At 34.5% G+C, this 23,060-nt stretch overlaps 1 protein-coding gene across 1 annotated transcript; it reads left to right on the top strand.

The window, feature by feature from the left end:
• Window positions 1-257: 257 nt before the first annotated feature.
• Window positions 258-19,476, top strand: SLC38A11 (solute carrier family 38 member 11). The gene is made up of 11 exons (XM_038143518.1): window positions 258-378; window positions 790-864; window positions 1,449-1,583; window positions 3,254-3,319; window positions 4,955-5,061; window positions 5,225-5,304; window positions 13,313-13,383; window positions 14,248-14,409; window positions 14,929-15,041; window positions 15,711-15,842; window positions 17,784-19,476. Exons 2-11 carry the CDS (start codon window positions 804-806, stop codon window positions 18,027-18,029), a joined length of 1,173 nt encoding a protein of 390 aa, XP_037999446.1. The 5' UTR covers window positions 258-378; window positions 790-803; the 3' UTR covers window positions 18,030-19,476.
• Window positions 19,477-23,060: the final 3,584 nt, after the last annotated feature.

Here is a 23,060-nt window from a genome sequence, read left to right as displayed (position 1 = left end):
CTGAGTTTATATATATTTCTCTCCTTCCACTTACTGTTTTTCAGAGAATTACAGAAGATTATGGGTCAGACTTATACAGGAATTAGCTGCTTAATACCCCTTTGATTTCTCACTGAAAAAAATGGGATTTACTTATCAAAATACCTCTAGAAATCTGAGTCTATGACAATTTTTTAAAAACCTTTAATAGACTATGTGAAAAATACTTGTTCTCACATATTTTTATCATGCATAATGTTTTCCTTGTCTTTCTGAAATAGGTAGAAACAGATGACCAAATAGCCCTCCTTAGTAAGCCCAGGAATAAAGGAGGAAACAGTGATCTGGCATCAGCTGGATTTAACATTATTAATTCAATCATAGGATCAGGCATTATAGGTAAACCTACTTTTCTTCACTATCCTGTATTCAGCCTTGTTTATTCATGCATGACTATCCGGCTTGGACAATAACACTGACTCCTTACTTTCTGCTGCTGTTTTTAAAGATTTTTCTCTGTATTTATTTGCTTACTTTGCAAAAATGCTGAGGTGTCAGTTGAGACCATACCTTAGTGATAAATACCCCAGAGTTTCTTGGCCATAATGGTCAGACAGGTTGGGCAGGGGCTGACTGAACTTCGTACTTAAGCTTTGTCCACTGAAAATTATATTTTGGAGATTTTTAAGTGTGCTGGTCCAATTTGGGAGATAACTCAGATTTTAAAAAATGCTAGTATTCTTTATTTTGATTCTCACAAATAAAGATCTGGAAAGAGTGTTCTAGAATCTCTCATTTTCTGCTTTGCAGGATTGCCATATTCGATGAAGGAAGCTGGTTTTCCTCTAGGAATACTGCTTTTGTTTGTGGTGGCCTTAATCACAGGTACTCTAAAGGCAGTTTCTGTTGTAAAGATAAAATTAGTCATGCAATATTCTAGCTTATCTTGAGCTTAATGATACCTTAAACAAGTATATCTATGACAATAAAAGTGACTAATTTTTCCCTTACCTCAGTAATCTCTTCAGCAGATTAGTAAAAGTAGAGAATTACACTGTAGAACATATGAAGCTGCTTTTTAACTGCATTTATTTTCATGAAGCCTTAGTTTCCTAGTCAAGGTTATGTTTGAAAGAATGTTCTTATTTGTGCCCTCATAATCGCCTGTTTGAGTCCACTGTTATGACTGGACTAACAGTGGACTGAAGAGACTGAGAGGGTTGTATATGTCTTTTAAAAATAGACCTCAGAATGAAAACCTTTGATTGTACTATGATTTTAAGTATTTTTCTTCTGATATGAGCCTATAGCTCATGGGCTTGGTGGATTGAGAGATTGCTCTTCCTAGTGCCACTGCTTTTCTTCTTACAGCCTTTTTTTTTTCTGGTTAGAGGAGTGAAAGAAGGTGAAAAGTAATCAACCACAAGTTGGCTCATATTGTCTTTAACAGTAATTTTATATTTTAACAGATTATTCCATTATATTACTGATCAAAGGAGGAAATCTGTCCAGTACCAAAACCTATCAAGAGCTGGTCAAGAAAACGTATGGTCTTGTGGGTTATCTAATCCTTTCAGTTCTCCAGTTTTTATATCCATTTATTGGTAAGATCACATAAGATATAAATGTTTAAGTTTTATAAGTAACAAGCTTTTTCACATTACTTTGACGTTTCACTGATTGAATATTAAGAACTATATAAAGAATGTACTGTATATGCTTCTTTGCTATTAAAAAAAATAAATTTATTTTGTGGGTTATGAAGAATGACTGAGGAGTAATTCAATGAATTGAAGGATCAGAATAATAGAATTGAACTGAAATGTAATAGAGAAATTTGTGATCACACAAATGAAAATTAGTGACAAAAGTAGCTAGAAAAATAGCAAAAGAGATTCTGTTCTAGATTGAGTTGCAGAGCACAAAGTTGATGTGTCTGAAAGAAAAGGAAAATACAAATTTAGGAGTATGCTGAATTTGTATGTTTTCAGAGATGCAATGTTACTGTAATTGGAGAAGCCGTGATTTTGGTTTTGCTAGAATATTATGTGCTGTCATTGCTCTTCAAAAGCCTTAGTTCAGCCTCATACCTAATGAAGTATTAAGAAATTGGGCAGTCGAGACCCCTTGGAAGAAGAAATAGTAAATGAACAAAAAGGTATAATCTGGGCAGGAATTTATTAGAATAGAAATTTGGAATAAAGTTCTGTTCTAAATCTGTCCCCCGCTGAAGCAACATAAGTCAGTCAAACCTTTAATAGTCTTGGTATTTTCACACATGGGGCTGCAAGATGTGATGACTTGAGATATCAAGAATCTAGACTTGGTGACCACGGAGTCACAGATCAGAATTCCTATTTTGGGTCTGGCTACAGGTACCTGAGATTTTAAGGGTGTCAAGTTACTGTTGCTGCAGGCAAGAGTGTTACATATTTAATTATACTCCTTTGTAAATCAAGTACTCCATTGATAATACAGAAAAAGAATTGTAAAGGCCGTACTCCTTACCATAGAGCTATGGTTATGCTCTTGTATGTGTTTGCATTAATTTATGTAAGTAGAGTTGATGACTTACAATTTCACAACACTGAATATTTAGGTATAGTTAAGGTCAATACTAAATGTATGCTGTCTAAATGCTGAAGACCAAGAGAGTGCATAAATATTTTTTGTGTATGTATACACATGTGCACAAATTTACGCGGTCTTAGTGCAGAGTTTGATAAGAATGAAATAGGAGTGTTAAGGCCACAGCACTTACTAATGAGAGGGAGGAATCGAAGTCCATATCTGATATCTTAATCTATTTTCTCCTTCTTTTTTCTGGTTTAAAGAGTTTGTTGGCTTTTTGCATGGCCTAGAAAGTCCGTTGCATTTAATTGCGGAACTGATGATTAGATTAACACGGGAAATTTACTAAATAGTAACAAGCATTTGAAAGCAAACTGACAAAGAATTTCTATTTGAAGCAGACAGTTTTAGAAAGCCTTGTTTATCCTCTCCTGAAGTAAGTTTATATGGCCACTCACCCCAATGGTCTTGCTTGTCAGGCTGCATTAATGCTTAGTTTGTACCTGTTTAAAAAAAAACAAAAAGGGAAGTGTTAAGTAATTATTTTTGTAAACCTGAAACTTTCAAGTTGTTGCTGCTAGCCAGAATTTATATTAGGGGGATAGTGGCATGTAACCCTAAAGTCTACAAAATGTGTGTATTCAGTGTTAATCAAATATTTTGGATATGACTTGTACTAACAAAAAAACTTATTTTCTTTAAGCTATGATCAGTTACAACATAATAACAGGAGACACTTTAACTAAAGTTTTTCAGAGAATTCCTGGAGGTAAGATGCATTTAAAAATTGTAAGAGTGGGGGACTATGGATTGGATAGAAGTGTAGCAGAAGTGTTTTGGAATTACCTGTAATATAGCTTCTAAATTACTCTTAAGTTTAGTTCAAATTAAGAACTTGAAGCGTATGTCTATGAGTGGGGTTTTTTGAGTTTGTTTTTTTTTTTTCTTTAATAAGCCTTTCCCAAATAAAAACTATGAATCCTAGTCCTTGGCTATCAGTGGACTCAGTGTCAGTGAAGAGACCAGGTGCTTCAGTGAAATACTAAGCAAATAGGAGTGAGTCTTCCACAGTTGTGTATTTACAAGATTGTTGGGTTTTGTAATTTTTTTGGATACTTCTTATAATAATAATAATTTAAATAACGAAACTGTACTTCATCTAGTGAATAATTCTGGATAAGTAGCAAATAATATAATGAATGTAATGCTTTTTAAATCATGCCGCCTTGCTTCCCTTCCTGTGCTCTAAGTTTTCACAGAGGCATCAGTGGAACAATTTATGTACGTGTTTGATATCTTTAGCACAAAAGCAGCTAAGTTAAAACATTCTTCACTGGGAGATTAAACTGAGATAAAACATGTCTGTAATGAAGTGGAAATGTGAATTTGTATGAACTGTTTCATTTCCACAGGAGAACTGTAATTTTCAGCATGTGAAATCTGAAAGGTGTGGATGTAGTTTCAATTGTCACACTGTGTTGTTCTGTGAATACCTGATCAAATTGACAGTGACAGTGAATATCTAATACTTTGTATATAATATGACTTCTCTAATAGGGGGAATTCCCAGCATGGCAAATCTTATTACCTGTCCGGTAGAATACCTGCCTGGAAAGAGGTGGGAAAGCTTTATAATATCCCAAAGAAAAGAGGGAACAGAACACTGAGTTTTCCATGTCAATTGCCAGTCACTTTCCAGCCATAATTTTTCATCAAGTGTTTATTCAAGCTAATGATTTATGGTGGCCTCACTGAAACTTGGAGAGGTTTTATTTTGTCATTGGCTTGAAAAAACCCACCAGTTATGCAAACAAGTCCCACTGATTGTGTGGAATATTATAACAGCATTGTTGCCTTCAATCTACTTTGCCTTCATATACTTTGCAAGTGGAAGCCGGCTGATGGCAGGAAAAGAGGTGCCCAAAAGAAACCGCAAATTAACTTATTTTAGGCCATTTCTTAGAGAACAATGCTATCCTAAACAACACAGTAATCAATGTCAACCCAGAGTATCAAAAAACTCGCAAGACTAGATGGCAGAAAGAAGTAGTAGAATTTTTTACTTGCAGTCTCCCAGCATTGACCCAGACATAATGAAAGACATTAATACCAATCTGTATGTAGGAATCCAGACTTTGCAATTTTGATTTAATATATCCCATATGTTATGCATTTGGTTTGAATTTGCAGAATTTTTGTGTTTATGCCCATGCTGTGCATGGCTTTCTCAGTATTAGTTAATGCCTAGTTTTTAGTATTACTTAGCCTGAGTAAAGGGAATAAAAGCTTGATCACCAACAGTTTGTTACTTCTTACCTTCCTAATGTAAAAAAAAGAAAAAAAAGCTAATATTTTCCTCAAGTTAGTCTCTTAAAGAAATAAATTATTTTCTTTTTTGCTTTAGTTGGGGTGGATAACGTGCTTACCGACCGTCACTTCATAATTCTTCTTACCACCATCATCTTTACCTTACCTATATCTTTATATCGAGACATAGCAAAATTGGGAAAGGTAAATCATAACAGCAGTTGATATTTGGTTTGTTGTTCTATATGCCATTGAAAATAAGTGCCAGTCGTAACTTCGTGTAAATAATTAACAAATGCATTATGCTGCTCAAAGGACCCATCTTTCAGCAGCTTACTGACTGAAGTCATGTTTTTTACCTTTACAGGTATCTCTTCTTTCTCTGATTCTAACCATTGTCATCCTGGTTGTTGTGATGGTGAGAACAGTAACCTTCAGTCCACAAGTGTGAGTATTCTTACACTTGCCACAAAGTGAACTTCTGTTCATATATAATCTGTTATTTCGCTGTTGGATTTACCTGTGTAGTTGTGGAACATGCCTGCTTTTGAAAAATCTCTATCAAGAGTAATACAATGAACAGCTAAATATACTTCATGCTTTTTAATCTTTTCTTCTATTGGGTATAAGCAAATTTAAAGAAAGTCTCAAAACCTGTGGAGATAAATGGGGAATTATGAATGACTAATAGCAGGTGGGTCCTGAATTGGGATGTGAGATTGTTGGTCATTTGAGATTTGTTTTATTTTATTTTTTCCATTATTGTCAGAGTGCCTATATTTACAATCATTAAAATAGCTACTATCTTAGGAATATTTCTGATAAGATAAATATAATAATTTCATAATAAAAATAAAATACAAATAATGTGAATTTTTAAAAAACAACACATAAAAAAACTTTATTTTGTCATTTGAGAAAGCCTGTATAATATGAAAAACTCTTACTCATGCTTACTCTGAAAGTAGTATTTAACATTGGACATTGGAGTGTTCTAGACAATTTAGTACACATAAGTATGTGCTGTGACAATGTTTTTATGATTATATTGCAAGAAAGTGTTATGAATCTATTATTTTTCCTTAAAGGCTTAGAAGGCCTGTCTTTTTTTCCTCATCCTTTAAATATATAGCTATATTAATAAAGATGACAAATTCTGTTTCTGAATGTGCTTTTTATTTATTGGGACAGGTTTGTGTGCTGCTTCTTATGTTCCCCTAAGTAGATTCTTCCACCAGGGTTGTTTCATCAGTGTTAGGCACAATTGTTCAGTTCTGTTACTGCTGTGATACATGGATTAATTGCAGGGTATTCAGGTTTAATGGTAGGAAGATGCCTAGAATAGCAGTTTCTTGAGTTGTACCAGATGATGTTGTCTATCATCCACAAAATATCTCTCTCAGAACAGTGTGGAACTTCCCTCCCCACCATATTTTTCTGGGGCAGCATGTTTTTCACAGTGTGTGTCAAAGGGGTTTTTAAAAGGTTAATCTCAAAACTCCCTGGTAAAAAAGGAAGAAGCTATATATAATAGTTACTGATAACCTTGTTACTATGGTAACATTTCTTCTCCACAGTTGTGATGCACTGAAAAATATGGAATGCATGGTTTTATTTTTTTTCTTACAATTTCTTTCTGTTTGATTTTGAGTGATTCTTGAAGTTTTACTTCTCAATTCTTTACAGACTTCCATTTCTGCCCTTATAGTTGTTTTCAAAAATGCATCTACCAAGTTGATAAACACTTGGTAATTTTTTTTTCCTCACCAACATTCTGTTAATGTCTATTTCTACTATCTTTGCTATTTTTATTTTACAGTTAGACATAGACATATACTTTAATTGTTAAAGTGGTCTTCTATTTTGTTGTATAATGTTATGACTTATTTTTTCAATGAGAATAAAGAATACTGCTATATTTTAATGTGGGTCTCATCATATTACAAGTGAAACAAGTGAATGAACACATTTACTGTGAATCCTTATTAAAATACCACAGAAGTCAGAGTTCCCAAAGAGATGTTTAAAAATCATTATTATGAAAGCACAGTCCTTGTATCTGTCATATAGGAAAAGAATTTGTACAGCCCTGGATAGAGGCTCAATGGGGACAAGAATATTTAATCACTACAATTGTTATATGGCAGAACTGATTATGTGCCTGCCATTTATGAGAGGTGATTGCCAAGAACAAACTAGACAATTCCATGGTTTCCCATTCCAATCCTTAACTTGCCTTTTCTTATGAATTCTTCCTGTGTATGACTCCATTTCATATTGGTTGCTTCTTGGCCTGGCCACAGTGGATATGGACAGCAAACTATTTATGCTTTTTCAAGTGCTTGAAAAACACTTCTAAAAAAGCTGTGATTTGACCCCCTTTGAGGATCCTTTCTATAGACTAAACAGGCACAGTTCTTTAGGGTTTCTCTTTTTGTCTTTTCCTGTACTTCTAATCATGCTCAATGGCTGCCTTAAATCTTCTGCAAATAAAAGTGGAGTTGTGTTGCCCCACCTGCCTGGGATATTCCCTCTGAGGAGCAGAGATGATATATCTTAAATGCAGAGTGTTGTAAGATCCCTTTCGACTGTATCCCTTGGGGATTGCCTTGGGGATGCCTTGGGGATTGCCTCTGTTAATGTAACCTAGTTTGATGTTAGCCTCTTTGGAAAATAGCATGATATCAGGAATGTGCCTTGAGTTTGCAGTCTAGTGGAACTACCAAGCATGAGATAGTCTGCAGACCTGTTTGCTGGTGATTTTTCCTTTTTTTGATACTCTTCTCATGAAGTTTGGGATCTTTTTGTTTGTTTGTTCTCTCTGCCTTGTTCTTGTGAAGCTTTTTTATCCCCTGCCTAACTGTAGAATTTGTCATTACAGAATAGAATGCTGCTTTATCAGATGATTTCTCCATTTACCAACATACTTATGATTTTTCATACATTCTCTAGCCTGATTGTGTTAATTGCACATTTCATGCTTTCCATTAAGGACACTTTTTGCTTTTTGTTCCATATTCAAGTCATTGCTGAATACATTCAAAAGTATTGGACTCAGGTCAGGTTCAACTGGAATCCCATTTGGATATTTTCCTGCTTTGATAATTACTTTCTGAGCAGTAATCAGTTTTCGTTTAGCTTTAGATTTTTCAAGGTGAATACTTCTTCCCTTTGAGAGGTAGAAGATCATTATGTGGAAATGATAAAACATTTTTTGCTTAACTGCAATCCATGCTCTAGTTGAAAATTAAATTTTATTTGGACAACCAAAGCAATAAAGGATATTTTCTGCAATAATCTGAAACTTTCTCAAATGTTTTAGACCATCAGAGAAACAACAATATTATTACTATTTCAAACAGGAATTACAAGGTTTTGAATGTGGCTTCTTTTTTTTTTTGTTGTTGTTTGTTTTCCTATTTATTTTCTTTGGGTGTGGGGCTGGTTGTCTAAGGACATTTTAGGAATGTTGCTGTCACATTCTGATGAAAAATAAATTGTATTTAAGACGCAGGATTACTTGGTTTCATTTATTTCCTCTTATGACAAATATAAAACTGAGGTACTTCTCTTTTTCAGTTTTGGTTTTGATAGCTACCATCCATGTGATTATTGTTAACTGAATTACACAATAAACCTGCAGATAGAGTACAGTGTTCTGGATTATTAAGAGTTCATTCTCAGTATTTTAAGATATTGGATAAAAATACATTTTGACCTGATCTCTATGGCCATCTGCTTATGGCTGGGTATTTATGTACTGTGATCAGAAAAAATAGGTAAGAGTTAACTCCAACTGTAAAGTGCAGCATGTTAATACTGCATGAAATAACTTCATGCTTCTAGCCTGAAACTAACATTCCTTGCTGTAAAAAGAAATATTTTATGTAACTTATAAAGAGGGATCATTTTAATTTAATTTGGTGTTCTTTAGCAAGAATGTTATGATGTCAGTGTCTCCATAATACATAAATGTCTATGAAAAACTTCAAGAGCATCTGCTACACATAAAGAGGATGTGAGAATTACTCAACTGGCAGCTGGTTCCAGGGGTAAAACACCAAAGGCTCAAGAAAAAAACTTGAAAGTAAAAAGCTGATTCTTTCCTTTATATTAAAAAAAACCCAGTAGTTAGCAAAGGTAAACTTTAATGTGTGATGAAATTAAAAATACCCAATGAAGCTACTTTATATGTACCGAACTGTTTATTAGGGAAGAAAGAAAAGTAGATATAGCTGTATCTAAGTTGGACTGTCACATTAGCTTTGCCTTGTCTGTGTTCTTTTACAAAATTACTTTGATTATTATGAATTCCAAGGCTAATGTGTGCTCATTTTTTTTTCCGTTATATTGATTAAAGTTATACTCAGCATCTATGAACTTTTCGTATCTTTAAACTTCTAAAGTTCAAAAAGATGCAGAAAGTTATTTTACCTTAGAATAGAATTAAATTGAAATGTTACAATTGATTTCCTAAATGTTTACATCATTGAATTAAACCTGAATGAATCTATGAGATGATTGTGGATTATATTGTTAACTGTTGCTTTGCACCTAAACTTGGCAGTTTGGCACTGATCTTCAATCCAAAACAATGGAAGTCTTTTGCTCATTACAACATGTAGCTCCCCTGTCAAAAATATGACTGTTCCTATCTAGAAATCACCTTTCTTTTTTCAAGTCAGTGTTTCATAGCCACAAGCTGGTTGAGATCAGGGATATTTCTTTCTCTTGCCTTCATTAAAGATGTTTTGCTTCTCATGCACTCTTCTATTGCAGCATTTCTATATAAGTGACAGAAAAGATTTTCGTATAGCATCACCCTTAAAATGGGGACAATTATGCTGCAAGTGTTTTACAAGAAGTAAAAGAGAGGCCATCTTAGCCTGCCAAACAAATTTGCCCAACTCTTACTCATCATCTGGATGCTTACCCTGTTAGAATGTCTTATCCTTTGCCTGGTTCATTTGTTCTTCTCAATTTCCCTGTTCTTATGTAGATAAACATGAATATTTTCAAAAATTTTTAGAACTCATTAATATGTTAATTATGGTATATTTTTACTTACATATATTGAAAACTCAGTACAGTCTTATTTTCTTGCCTTCTAGGTCTTCTTCATTGCTAGGCCTCACTACCTTCGGTCTGTCTTGCTTTTTTCTTAGTGTCAGCTAAGACTTTTTCTCTGCATGGAAACTCCCTTAGACTGTCTTTTTACTCAGTCCTTTACTATTTTTATTCCAAGAACTACATGTAAATTACATCTCAGGTTTTACTTTGTGTTTCAGCTTCTACTATATATGATAGACAGTACAGATGTTAGCAAGTGCATTTAGTTCAAAGATGTATTTCTTCTCTTACTTTTCATTGTTTCATCTAACTAATACTTCAGTGTGAAAAAAACTTTCTGTTCATGCAGGCATAGCCTATGCTTTTATACACTGAGTGAGAAGCAGAGAGCTAGCCGATTTTTTCATTCACGGATTTTCACAGCTAATACTATTCTTGTATAAGCAGCAGTTAAAATCTTCCCCTAATAACTCCTAACAAGAATGTAGGTCAGAACAAAAGTCCCCTGCAAAGAAAAGTCATCTTGAACAGTAGCAGCAGTATTGGAAAATCAGAAGTTATCTTGTATTCTTGTGATATTCTTTCAGTGTGTGCATGCATCTGCCTACACAGATGCATATATTAAATCAATTTGTGTATGTTTACTTTGACAGATGATGTTTCCATTAGCTGCCCTTTGGCTTGTGAGTGATTTTCTGTGGTTGTTCACTATATGGCTTTTCTATAACTGACACCTACTGTTTTTTGACACAGTTTTCTCTTTCTGAGAAGTCTTTCTATGAAGTCTTATTTTTATATAGACAGTTTCATGTCACCTGCACCCCTTCCCAGGAGCTTTCCATATGTCTATTTCTTCTGTAGACTGAACTTGGGAGTAATTTCTTATTGATGTGGTCACAGTTCTAGAAGTGTTGACTCTCAGTTCCAAACACTTAGAAATTAAATTCCTGCATGTGTGCTTTCACTGCATGAGGTCCCTCTATTCCCACAATTTGAAAATGTTTTTCAAAGCACATGCAGCAATATATAAGCTACTGAAGAAAACAGCACATCTGTACCAGAATACATTGTAGGACATTACGAGCTGCTGGTAGTGTTCAAATCAGGGATCTGAAATTCTTCCTCTGTTCTGCAACTAGAATGGAAGGAATTTATCTTCTTAGGCTGTTAAATAAGCAGGATTTTGTTCTTTTGGTTTTTTTCCCCCTAATAATACTCCTAATCTGATTTGTCATTCATTGGTAAAGCAAAACAGTATCTTAGTCTTTTGCATATTGCTAGTGCATAAGCTAACCCTGTGCAAGGGGAAAACCAGCTCCTGTGATATTTTAATTAATTGGCCACTTTATTAAAAATGTTTCAAGTGAAATTCATATGCTTTTTGAATTTCCTTTTCAAATCTGTATTTGTAGGAGCTCTTAATATAGCTATAACATTGCACAGAATGTACCATTTTCACAGAAATTAAATGTGTTTCAGGCAAAAGCATTCTTTATTTCTTTAAATATTTTTAAATTTAAATTATTTAAATTTAAAAATATTTTTGTTTATAAGGTATTAGATAATCTAACTTTATTATTAATAGAAAGGAGCCAAAGAAAACTTCTGCTGTCAAAGGAAAATATAAAACAAATTTTCATTTTGTATGTTTATTATCAAAGCTGACCTCTAGTGGTTACAGAATAGAACAAATTGAGTGTTAGCTTCCTTTATACTCTTTTTATTTTGAAATATTATTGTAATTTTTCCAACCAGGTGTGAATGTTTTCCTTAAAAACATTACATTCAAAATTATTAATATTAATTTTAATTAATTTAATAATTAAATTTCCAGACACATTTCTAGATGTAATGATTTGAAATTAGCTGTAATACTAAGTGAGCTTATATAAGGAACAACTGCAGCTATAGAGGGTCAGAACTCCTATTTCTCAAGACAAATACCAGGTAGCTCTATTTCATCCATAGTACTTTACATCTACTTGCTGAGTCTGACAATATTTTAGGAGGACCATATTCAGCTGCCGAAGGCTTGAAGCAGTATGTTACAGCAGTTCAAGACAATATACTGTACCTGAGGACAAAAAAGGGAAGTTGATTTTATGTTCAGGTTCTATTAACTTCGAAGTTAAGCTTCACAACCACAGCTTAAGAGCTGAAAAGCTGCTCTAAGTCTGAACTGAATGTGCATTAGGTACTTTAAATCTGGGTTTTATTAATATGAAAAAGGAAGGATTGACTATTTGAACTCAAGAAATAGTAAGATAGGAGTTCTGAAAGAGGGAACTGCAACTTTTTTTTTTACTTTTTTTTTTACTATTACTTTTATTTTAATCTGTTTATTTTTAGGGGCTGGAGGTGTAATTTAAACATTTGAAAGCAATGAAACTTGTCATAGCATATGCCACTGCAGCTGTCAAAACCAGAGAGAGGGAGAGATCACCAAAGAGAGGGAGAGATAAAGCTGCCATTGTTACCTTCACAGAACTGGCCTGAATGCCATACTGCTTCCTAGGGCAGTAGGAATAGAGCATCTTAAGGCCTCAGGTGGCAGCAGCTTTCCCTCTAAGTAAAAACAGAGCAATCAAGGTTAGCAGTAGCCAACGTTTTAAGAGCAAGCTTCTCTGGATTGTTTTTCATTTTCTGCGCTTTAATGTTACAAATTCAGTATTTAACTAGCTTGTTATTTGATTTTTTTAGCAAATTGTATTTCTGGAAAAGGATGTTTTGTGTCCTTCCCTGCTTTTTCATTTTGGCTCTTTATTCCAAGATTAAGTTCATGCAGTAAATAGTTTTTAACAAAGTTTGCTGATGGTCCTCCTCTAAGCATTGCAATTACCGCAGGTCCAAATCTGTGAGCTTATCTTAGAGGAGGAGGTGTGGGGAGTATTACATTCTTGCCTGACTGTAAAAGTCTCCATGTACTCTCTTACAATTTCTTTTCTATTTTGGGAAGTAGCGGAATCTCTTTATGAGGAATGGTTGGAAGAGATGTAAAGAAAGGCAAACTCCTCACTTGATTTGTAGCCTAGTAAAATGATATCTCTAGACTGCATCAATTGCATGTTTAAATTCAGAGGTAGAAATTGCCTCTAGATAGTCAGAGGACATTTTCAGTTGAGATAACCTTAGTCAGATTCAGTAACAGCTTTTACCTTCCATCTTGCTGTTTCTTGGTATATGCTGACTTGAGGAGTTTATTTACAAAACTGAAACAGGCTGCCATTTTCGACTGTAAACACTGGTTACAGAAATACTTGAATCAAAACAAGGGAGATGAGAAAGGTATCAGCTGGTTTCAGCTTGTTAACAAACACTGGGACTGTGTCAGAGAGTAATAACTGATATTTGAAAAGAGGGTAACCTATTTAAATGTCTGTTTTAGACCCAAATCAGAAAATGCATGGATATTTGCAAAACCAAATGCAGTACAAGCCATTGGGGTGATGTCATTTGGTAAGTGTTTTTTGCTGTTTGGGGTTTTTTTTCAATATTAAGATCAATTGTATCAAGCTATTTAATGTTTTGAAACTAGACATTTTTAAAATATTCATGTTAAATGAATTATTATTGATTATGGTGTTATTAAGGTTTTTCATTATGGTGTTGAAAAAAAAGTAATTGTCTGAATGATCCGTATGAACGTCATCGTTATTGTGTTATTAAGACATTAACATCATCCATTGTCCATTTGGCCCTGGAGGCTTGCCACTGTAGCAGACACAGTGTGCATGTGAGTGCAGCTCACCTGTGCACATCATCCTAAAGCCCCTGCATCAGTGGGTTTGTCTAACTGATAAGCTGAGGGGGCTGGGATCATTCTGCATTCCCTTGGGTGACCTCTAACAGAAAAGTCCTCATTCTGAAATCTTTTCCAGCCTGCAGGATCTGGTATATTATTTCTTGTTAGTGTTGTGATAATCTGAGGCCTCCCAATGATTGCTGCTGCCTAAAATGGATGCCATATGAAGTCTGAAAGTAGCAAATGGCTCTGCAGATTTAAAAAAAAAAACAACTTCTCAAATCTGCTGCTGGGTTCTTAAGTAAAATAAAAGCAGGAGGAGGAAATAGCTGTGGAATGGAGATGTGGAGGGTGGGAAATGGCATAGCATTTAAGGATAATGTAATCAGAATCATCTCAGGATGAATATAAACCTTCATCAAATCAACTAAGCAAGCAAAGGTTCAAGCCATTTATCTTTGCCACTCATTCCAAGATTAATGTTTGTATTTAATAATGGGTGGATTCAAACTGTGCTGTGTCTCTATGCATTTATGCATGAATTCATACATTTGCTTTAACTGTCATGTGTGTTTCAGCATTCATCTGCCATCATAACAGCTTTTTAATATATGGGTCTCTGGAAGAACCCACATTAAAGAATTGGTCTCAAGTCACACATATGTCTGTGGCCTTTGCTCTTATCATCAGTGTAGTGTTTGCTGCCAGTGGATATATGACTTTTACGGGATATACAGAAGGTAAACTGCTTGATCCCTCCATTTTGGTGCTTGCTATAATCCTTATGTTTCTGCTTTCCTGACTGAATTTTTTCTGTAAACATCTTGGTGACTGTAGAAATGTAAATATAGTATATTTGGGCAGAAATAGGACAATCCTCATAGTTACCCAACAACCAGAACGTGATCCAAAAATGTCAGTTACATGCTAATAGCTGTCAGATTCTTAAGCATAAGCCTCACCAGTGAATACTCCCATTTGAATACTTCCATCATTAAAACATTTTGAGGACTACACAGCTATGATTTATCCACATGGTCCAGCAGCAGAGAGCAGTAAGAGCAAAAAATTCCAACAGGGTATCTGGTATATATCTGTGTATGTTTTCTTACATTTTTTTTGTCTGTACTAATACAGCATCCTAGAGTTAGAGATATTTCCTATCTTTGCAATAGTAACTCCAGTAACCTGCACTTCAAGTTGCAAATATAGGTATATGATGTGAAGTTGAAGCTAATTGGTGTTTTGCTATGCCTCAGGAGATATATTTGAAAACTACTGTAGAGATGATAACCTTGCTACATTTGGAAGGTTTTGTTATGGAGTTACTGTAATTCTGACCTTCCCCCTTGAATGTTTTGTGACCAGAGAGGTAAGAATTTATTACATTTTCCCTTTAACTGTTGTTATGTATTAATGATTTTTTCACATTCTTAATACATATTGTAGCTGAAGTCTGTGGTTGATCTGTTATAAATAGCAACATATTTTATCCTGCTACATGCAGTGAGTATGGGGAACTAGTTGTACTCTTTAGACACTGGCCATACAGTGTTGTTTTACATTTATTGTAATATTAGTCAACATTATATTAATAATTACTTAATAATATCAGGACTGCTTAAAATTTCAAGTTTGGCATAAATGACACTGTTGTTCCTGTGTTGAGAATAGCCATCAATACATACTTTTCAATCTTAATAATTTTTCTTTTTAGAAGTATCTCCATCTAGGAAATTCATCAGTTTAATGAATAATTGTAAATGGATTTATTCTGTAATGGGCAAATGGGAAAAGATTAAATTCTGAAATCCTACAGGTTTAACTAAGTCAATTTGGCAAGTGTTCTGCAATTTTAGTAATGATTGTTATGAGTAGTTTTTGGAAGCAGATGAAGATGTTTTCTTGAAGCAAGGTAAGTAAAATTCAGCCAGTGCATTCTCACCCATTCCTTTAGTTTCCTGAGGTTAGAAGGTTTGGAGTAAGTTGTTTGGTAACATAAGGAGAAAAATCAAGGTTTTAAATTGTGGTTCTGTTGCAGGTGATTGCCAATGTGTTTTTCCATGGGAACCTCTCAACAGTTTTCCATGTTGTTGTGACAGTAGTTATCATTGCTGTGGCGACTGGTGTATCACTAGTGTATGATTGCCTTGGAATAGTTTTAGAGCTGAATGTAAGTGAATCTGTCTACTCTTTTATTTAATAAATCACTTATTAATAAATAAGAACTTTTTAAAATCCACAACTCTACTGAAAATCTTACGTAATTTGACATAGTCAGTAGTAGTGTTAGAAGAAGGAATTACTGCTTCAAAAACAGACAACTAAAGATGAAAGCAAGTTCAAGAAGTAAAATTCATATGATTGGGGAGGATTTTAGAACAGTTTTGTAGATAAGGCAAGTGGCTACAAAATGTGTTAAGCCACAGCAGAAATCTCTGAAATACTCATCCAAGCTGTATAGTGGTACTGAATTTAGCATTTCTTTCTCTAGTCCCTGCTTCTGATTAAGCTGGCAAATTACTTAATACTGGGGCAGATTCTAGTGACTGCCTTGTGCTACAGGGGCAAAAAACAGAGGGAGAAAGAAATAACCAGTAGTAGCCAGACCACAGAGATGGTCACTAGAAATATACAATCAAAAGCATGCAAAAAAAGCAAGCATTCCATCAATGCAGTGTTTTTTTTTTTTTTTTTTCCTAAGCAGTTAGTCAGTAATCAAGCTGATAGCTTTATTCAGTCACAAATAGAAGATGATAGCCAGGCATTTGCATGGGTAGCTCCTATCTTGTGGGATTTTTTTGCTTTTCCTTTTTAAGAGAGAATTTGACAATACAGCTGTAGGTATTTATTGGATGTAATAATTGTGCTCAGAAAGATTGTTCAGTCTTGATATCTAACAGTAGGGAAAACTGAATAGACAGAGTATTTACATGTGAAAAAAAAAGGTGATCTGCCTTTTCAGCTGGCTTTGTGTCCAGCAGAAGAGCTGTCTTTTGGCTCTTCACCACAGATGGCGTTTGATAATATTTCTCTGACCCTGCTTACTCTTTCCCTGCCTTCTGGTTTTAGAACAAAACACAAGCTATTGTGTTTGCCCGGTGGTAATTCCCCAGGGAAAATATTGGGTCATATGGGTGTCAAAGGGCCACAGAATTTTCTTTATTATTCTTTTACTGGGATGCTGGGTTGTGTTACTTCACTGACCTAAAGCTTAATTTTCATGGAGGAGATATTTTGTGCTTGTACCTATTTCTGATGTCTGTACTGATCACTGTTAACGGGTTCTACCATACAAATATTGGAACTTCTGTACAAAAGATGATGTAAAGTTATTCCTTAGGCTGGATTACTATCTGGCCACAATTAAATTGAAACATAGTGTTTGTTAAGTATGTAACTAAATAAACATTTGAAATTTCTACATACAATTACTCCCTTTTGGCATGTAACTCATATGCTAATTTTCAGTGGCTTTACCATAAAAAGAATTTTTGAATGCGCTTTTTGTTTGTCCCTTTCTAAGAGAGCATTTAAAGAGGAGCTGAATTTTTAGTGAGGGGAAAGGTTCTACTTTGTCAAAAGGAGCTTTGCTTTCATAAGGAAGTCAACCTAAATCAGGTTATAAGTGTCAAAACTGATAAGAATTCTTTGAACTGCTACATGATGCTTCCACTTTTCAAAAAATTTTGTTCCTTTTAAAGGCAGCATTATATCTAAACTCCTCCATGGAATTATCTTAAATATTTTAATTCAGGTCAAGTATTAAAGAACTATGTTTGGACTTTTACTCTATCTCTTAAGCCGAGAAACTTTGGGTAATAAGATTAAATGCTTCTTGCAATGCTAAAATATTATTCTGTATCAGCAAAGCAAAAGCATTTAAATAAATATTAATTATTAGAAATAGTTTAACAGATATTTTTGCATATTTTGGAACCTTTTTTTTGAAAAAAAGGTTTTCCATATAGCAACACAGGAAAAGGCCTTTATCCTCTGTTTTTACTGTTGCGTCAGTCTAATCACAACTGTTAAAAAATTCAGGTTTTTGTTCTTCACATCTAAATAAACATGCTTATGAGGTTTTTTTTCTATTGCTCTTTCCCACACACAGGGAGTTTTGAGTGCTACCCCACTTGTTTTTATCATCCCATCAGCGTGTTATCTAAGGCTGTCCAAGGAGCGGTGGAACCATTCAGATAACCTCATATCCTGCCTGATTCTTGTTCTTGGTGTGCTAGTGATGGCAGTTGGGTTTGTCATGACTGTCTTGCATCCCCAGGAATGTAGCCATGGAAAAGAAATGTTCTACTGCTCCCCTAGTAATGTTTCCTTGCACAACAGCACACTTCCACCATAGGTACTTATTTATATACTTGATTTTATGCTGCCGTCCTTTTTCAGGTGAGACTTCAGTTTTAGCTGTTGAAACACAGAATCTCGGAGGTGCCTTTCAGAACATTACTTGAATAACTTGCAAGCCTACCAAAAAGGTTGCATTTTTTAACCTTAGTCTGCAGTGCTGTTTAAAAGCGATAAATTAAAAGTTATGGAATATAAACCTTTCCCATGTTTCATTGATTTAACTTAGCTTTTATTAATTTTATAATCTTTCATGTGTATTTATTAGCAAACTATTGTATGGGAGTTTTTTGAAGTCCTGAGAAAAGGTATTTCTGGATCTCTGTGTACTACAATTCTGCTATTAAATTGAAAGACCCTTATTAATTCTGTCTTTGATTTTGCAGTGACTGTCCTTTACAGCTGAAATCTTCCCTTTTACAGGATCTTGAGTCAAAGGAAATTTTGTATTTTGACTGAACTGTAACAGATACAATTTAATTTTAATTGTTACAATATGTGGTCTTGTAATTGAAAGATATTGCACAAATAAATCCACTAGAGTGGATTGCAAAAGATTGAACTAGGCAGTCTTTGTAAAAATTTCAAGATTGACGAAGAAGGAAATCACATTGCAGCTTAATTCTTACATTTGTAATATTATTCATTATTTCTGAAACTGAATTGAAGCTAACATTCTAAACCTGATTATCGTTCTAGTCCTCTGTTTCTTTTCAGTATATGACTAATGATTTTGTCATGGTTTTTCAAATTTTGGTGATTTGTTAACATTTTCCAATATTCATCTAACATCAAGGATTCATCTATATATATGTATGTGCATAAATATACATATATATATATATATATATATATATATACACATAAGTATATATAAAAATAGACTCACATGCCTATAGAATAGGACTAATTTGAGGTTGAGTAATATGAGTGTCCTCAGTCATATCAATGCTGTCATTTTGAAAATGTTTTGTTACCAAATGAAAATGTGTACTTGAGTTAATTTTTGCATTATTGTGATCCTTGTGGTTCCTCATGCCTGCTAGATGTGTAATGCTACTTCATTTTTATGCTGCTTAATGAGGATGGGTTTTGTCTTCATCTTGAATGACAAAGCTATGTCATTTAAGACTTCCAGCTAAACTAATGTGTAAGCAAGGGTCACTAGATGGTGGTAATATTTGTAAGAATAACACACTTTTTAAAAGTAGTGCTTCCAAAATAAAAGCTTTAAATATACTGGGTTTTTTTGTCGTTTCTTTGGGGTTTTTTTTTTTGAAGTTGTAAGCAATTAGAGAGAAGGGTGAGTATTACTCTGCTTTCATTTCTCTACAAAGTGTCAACTTTGAGGGTGATAATTTATTTGTTCTCCGGGTACCTGATACTGTTCACAGAGAATATTTCTCACCAGTTTAGATTCAGCCATAGCTGATTTTGTCTTAGCTCTGGGTGAATTGTTAGTGAATAGATTCATTTTCTTCTATGCCAAATGGAGTCAAACCCAAATAATATTTCCTTGTGCCAGCTAAGGAGATCTTTTTGATCAATCATAATTCTTTCATGACCTTTGTTGTTCTTTTTTTTTCCTCATTTTTTTTCTACTTTTAAAGTAGGTTGCCTTGTTTCAGGAATTAATTATAAACTGTCTTTGCTATAGAGTATCAATGGAATAATTTCCATCTCGTTCTACTGAGACTGTGTTGTTACTAAATCATGTTTGCATATCCTTTATGAAGGATGAGTCTTTATATGCTTTTCTACTTTATAAATTAAAATGTAAAGATTTTTTTTTCACTGTTCCTTTTAATTTTTAAAGTGTGAAGCCTGAAGTGGTCAATTAAATGTTTTCATTGCTGCTAAAGCTTCTCTTGCTCTTAGAAGTTTCGTTTGCCAAACTAATTGAATTCATGTAATTGTATGCTCAACAGTTTTCATTTTTGAATTTCCCAGGTGATGATGGGGTTCTCCCAGCAGTAAGTATATTGAAAATGGGAGGTTGGGTGTCACAGATGCCGGAATTGAAAGTTAACTGCTATTTGCCTAAATATAAAACCTGTGATCCCTTCCTTTCCAATATTACATAGTGAAACTTACCTTTATTGAAATGACAAATAATAGCAATCTGGTAAATTCTTTTTTAGAACCTAGGAGGTCCAAATACAGAAAGATAATACATCATAACAAAAATTGTGATAACCATTGGTTTTTGCAACACTTAAGACTCCCCAAAATAAAATCGTAAAATCTGTTGGGAACCTCTCACTGGCCTCAGCATGTGCAGGATCTTACCACAGTCTTAGTACTTCAAGCAGAGGTATGCTGGGAGTAGCAATATCCCTAACTCCAAATGCTCTGTGGTGACAGAACTTCATGGAGTGCATGGAGGAAGAAGAATGTTCCATAAGCACTTGCTGGCAGGATTTGCACATCAAAAGCTGACTCACTATTTCTCAAAATTCCTATCTCCAGCTGAGAAGACATTTCAGGACACCAGATGTTCAGTTACCATTCTCACAGGAGCTAAGCAGACAGTTTATAACTTTGTAGAGCAAAGTGCTTCTTACCAATCACAGAATTCTGAGCATTCACAAAATACTTCCTCCTAAAAGTTTGTCAGATGACCAAACCTGATATACTACCTGAGACTTCCTAGAGAATTTCCTTCCTCCTCAAGTTTCTCTCTGGAGGGGGAAGCAAAATGGCTCAGGTTTGCTAAATGGACATATTTCTTTATATTTTTCACACACAAAATCTTTATATCTCATATAACATACATACATTACATATATTTTCTGCATCCCATAGGGGAAGGATATGTATTTACTATATACACTATTTAGTATTTGTGACTCACTGGAGAACAAAACTTAAAAAGTAGTGTGAGGATTTATTTGGAGTCTGGTGGGAACATGGGGTAAAAGGGAGAAAATAATAAAAGCAGCAGAGTAAACAAATGTATTGGGAGTGCAAAACATGAGATTGAACAATTCAAATTCACAGAATAATTCACAGAAGAGTTCAACTTTTAGTAGTTCTGTTATATGAAGATCTAATTTTAAGAGCAATTCTTGAGTTTTGGATTTATTTTTTTTAAGAATTGATCTAAATTCTAAAACATTCAAGATTTGAATTCAGGACAAGGAAGTAGGTAGGAAGGCCTGAATACGCCAAGGAAGGAAATAAGTACCAGCTTTCCAGTTTCTGTCATTCAGTGCTGTTGGAGAAGTTGAAATTCAGGTACATGCTTAAAACATGACTCAAAACTCTCCATGGAGAGAAAGTAAACTATATGGTTATTCCTCTTTTCTGCTTATCTTTCTGTTCTCTTCTAACAGAATGTTGATTCTAGGTGCTTCATAAGGCAATACCATATGGAAAAGCTATAGTTCCCGTATGGAATTCCAAAATAGCATTCAAGCAAAGTTCAGGAAGGTCTGAATTTTTATGTGTGATTTTCTAAAAGAGACGGTATCCACTAAACACTGGGAATTCCCAGCAAGATTAATGGACTTACTGTATTAATAAAAATACAGAAATAATGAACCGAAGACAAAGTTAGAAACTAGTGAAAATTACTATAAAACACTGTAGGAATAAATGACAGGTGTCATTCTATAAAACCTTCATTGAGATGGGGTCATGTAAATCATCTGTCAGGGAGCAGCTTATGTCTGCCACAAGCAACACACTTGGCAGACTCTTCAGAGTGTCCTTTGTCTTGATGGAGGCAGGACAGCTGACAGTGGTGATTTGCTGTCTCACCAAGAGTGCCTGCCTGAGATTGCATGGCGGGATGTTGTAACCTCCTCTTGGGACTTCTGTTTCTAGAGGCAGGGGCTGTCTCGTGTTTTTCTTTGTATTCATACTCTGCTTAGCACAGTGGCTTCTGATTGATGACAGGGCCTCCTAGGTGCCAGTAAAGCAAGCAGTAGTTATTATACTACGGCCATATTTTGCTGTTTCTCTATCATTATATCCTGTTGCAGTCACCAGTGGATAACATAAATATGTCACTGGGTGAGAGAGGGTCCCTTTGCTGCTATTTTTGGTTGTATTTGGGGGAAAAAAAGATTCAGAAGATACCTTCTCAATGTTTGGTTCATTGCATTTTGTGGCTCTTCAGGAAAGGAGATGGGTGTCACATGCCTTATTAGTAGTCAAAGTAGTTAGTAGTTATTCTAGTTTTTGCAGTGCTGCATGAAAACTCTTGTGAAAAAGCAGTACCTTGTCTATTATACAGAATATGTTCAAACACAGGGCAATTCTGGCCTTTGTGGAACAGTGATTAACTCCTCAAAGGAGGCATAGTGACATTTGATGGAGTGACAGCTGCCTAATTTTGGCTATCTTTCATATCAACCCATTAGGAAAGGTAACTTTGAGGACAAAAGACAAATATTTTAAAGCTTAAACTGACTGCTTGGAAAAACAATGGAACATACCCTACAGAGCAACAAAATTACTTGATTACAGGGATGTACATTTAAAACTCTTTCCCGTATACTGAGCACTAACTTTTTCCTCTCACCATGCCTTTTTCTGTCACAAAGGAGTATTTCTGATGAACTGCAGCACTAAGTTTCAGGCTCTTTTTTATCATATTGCAGGAGATACATTACTGAGTGACATACAAATATCTTCCCATGCTGTTTTACTGAAGAAGTCACTTGACTAGGCACTCACAATAAAAAAAAAAAAAAAAAAAAAAAAAAAAAAAAAAAAAAAAAAGAATGGAAAAGAAATGATAAAACATGATCACGTGCACACAATGTTCCGGCTGCTTAAATTCACTTCTGCTTATTTGCTCCTTCTCTTTCTAGTTTTTCTGTGGTCTGTTTTTCCCCCAGAAAGGATTGTCTGTCTTTTGAATCAGGTCCTTTTTTATCACAGCTCAGTGCTCTGATGTGTGAAGTGCAAAGTATTTTCTATTTTTTTACATTAATATTCTTATCATCAGCCTACTCTAGAATAATAGATATCTTAAAATAACAGGAGTTTTCACATAAGGGTTATTATCTTTCCTGAATAT

Source organism: Motacilla alba, chromosome 7 (genome assembly GCF_015832195.1).
Source record: "Motacilla alba alba isolate MOTALB_02 chromosome 7, Motacilla_alba_V1.0_pri, whole genome shotgun sequence".
Taxonomy (NCBI): Eukaryota; Metazoa; Chordata; class Aves; order Passeriformes; family Motacillidae; genus Motacilla; species Motacilla alba.
Note: the sequence above shows the minus strand (reverse complement) of the source record. Positions and strands in the feature narration are given on the sequence as shown.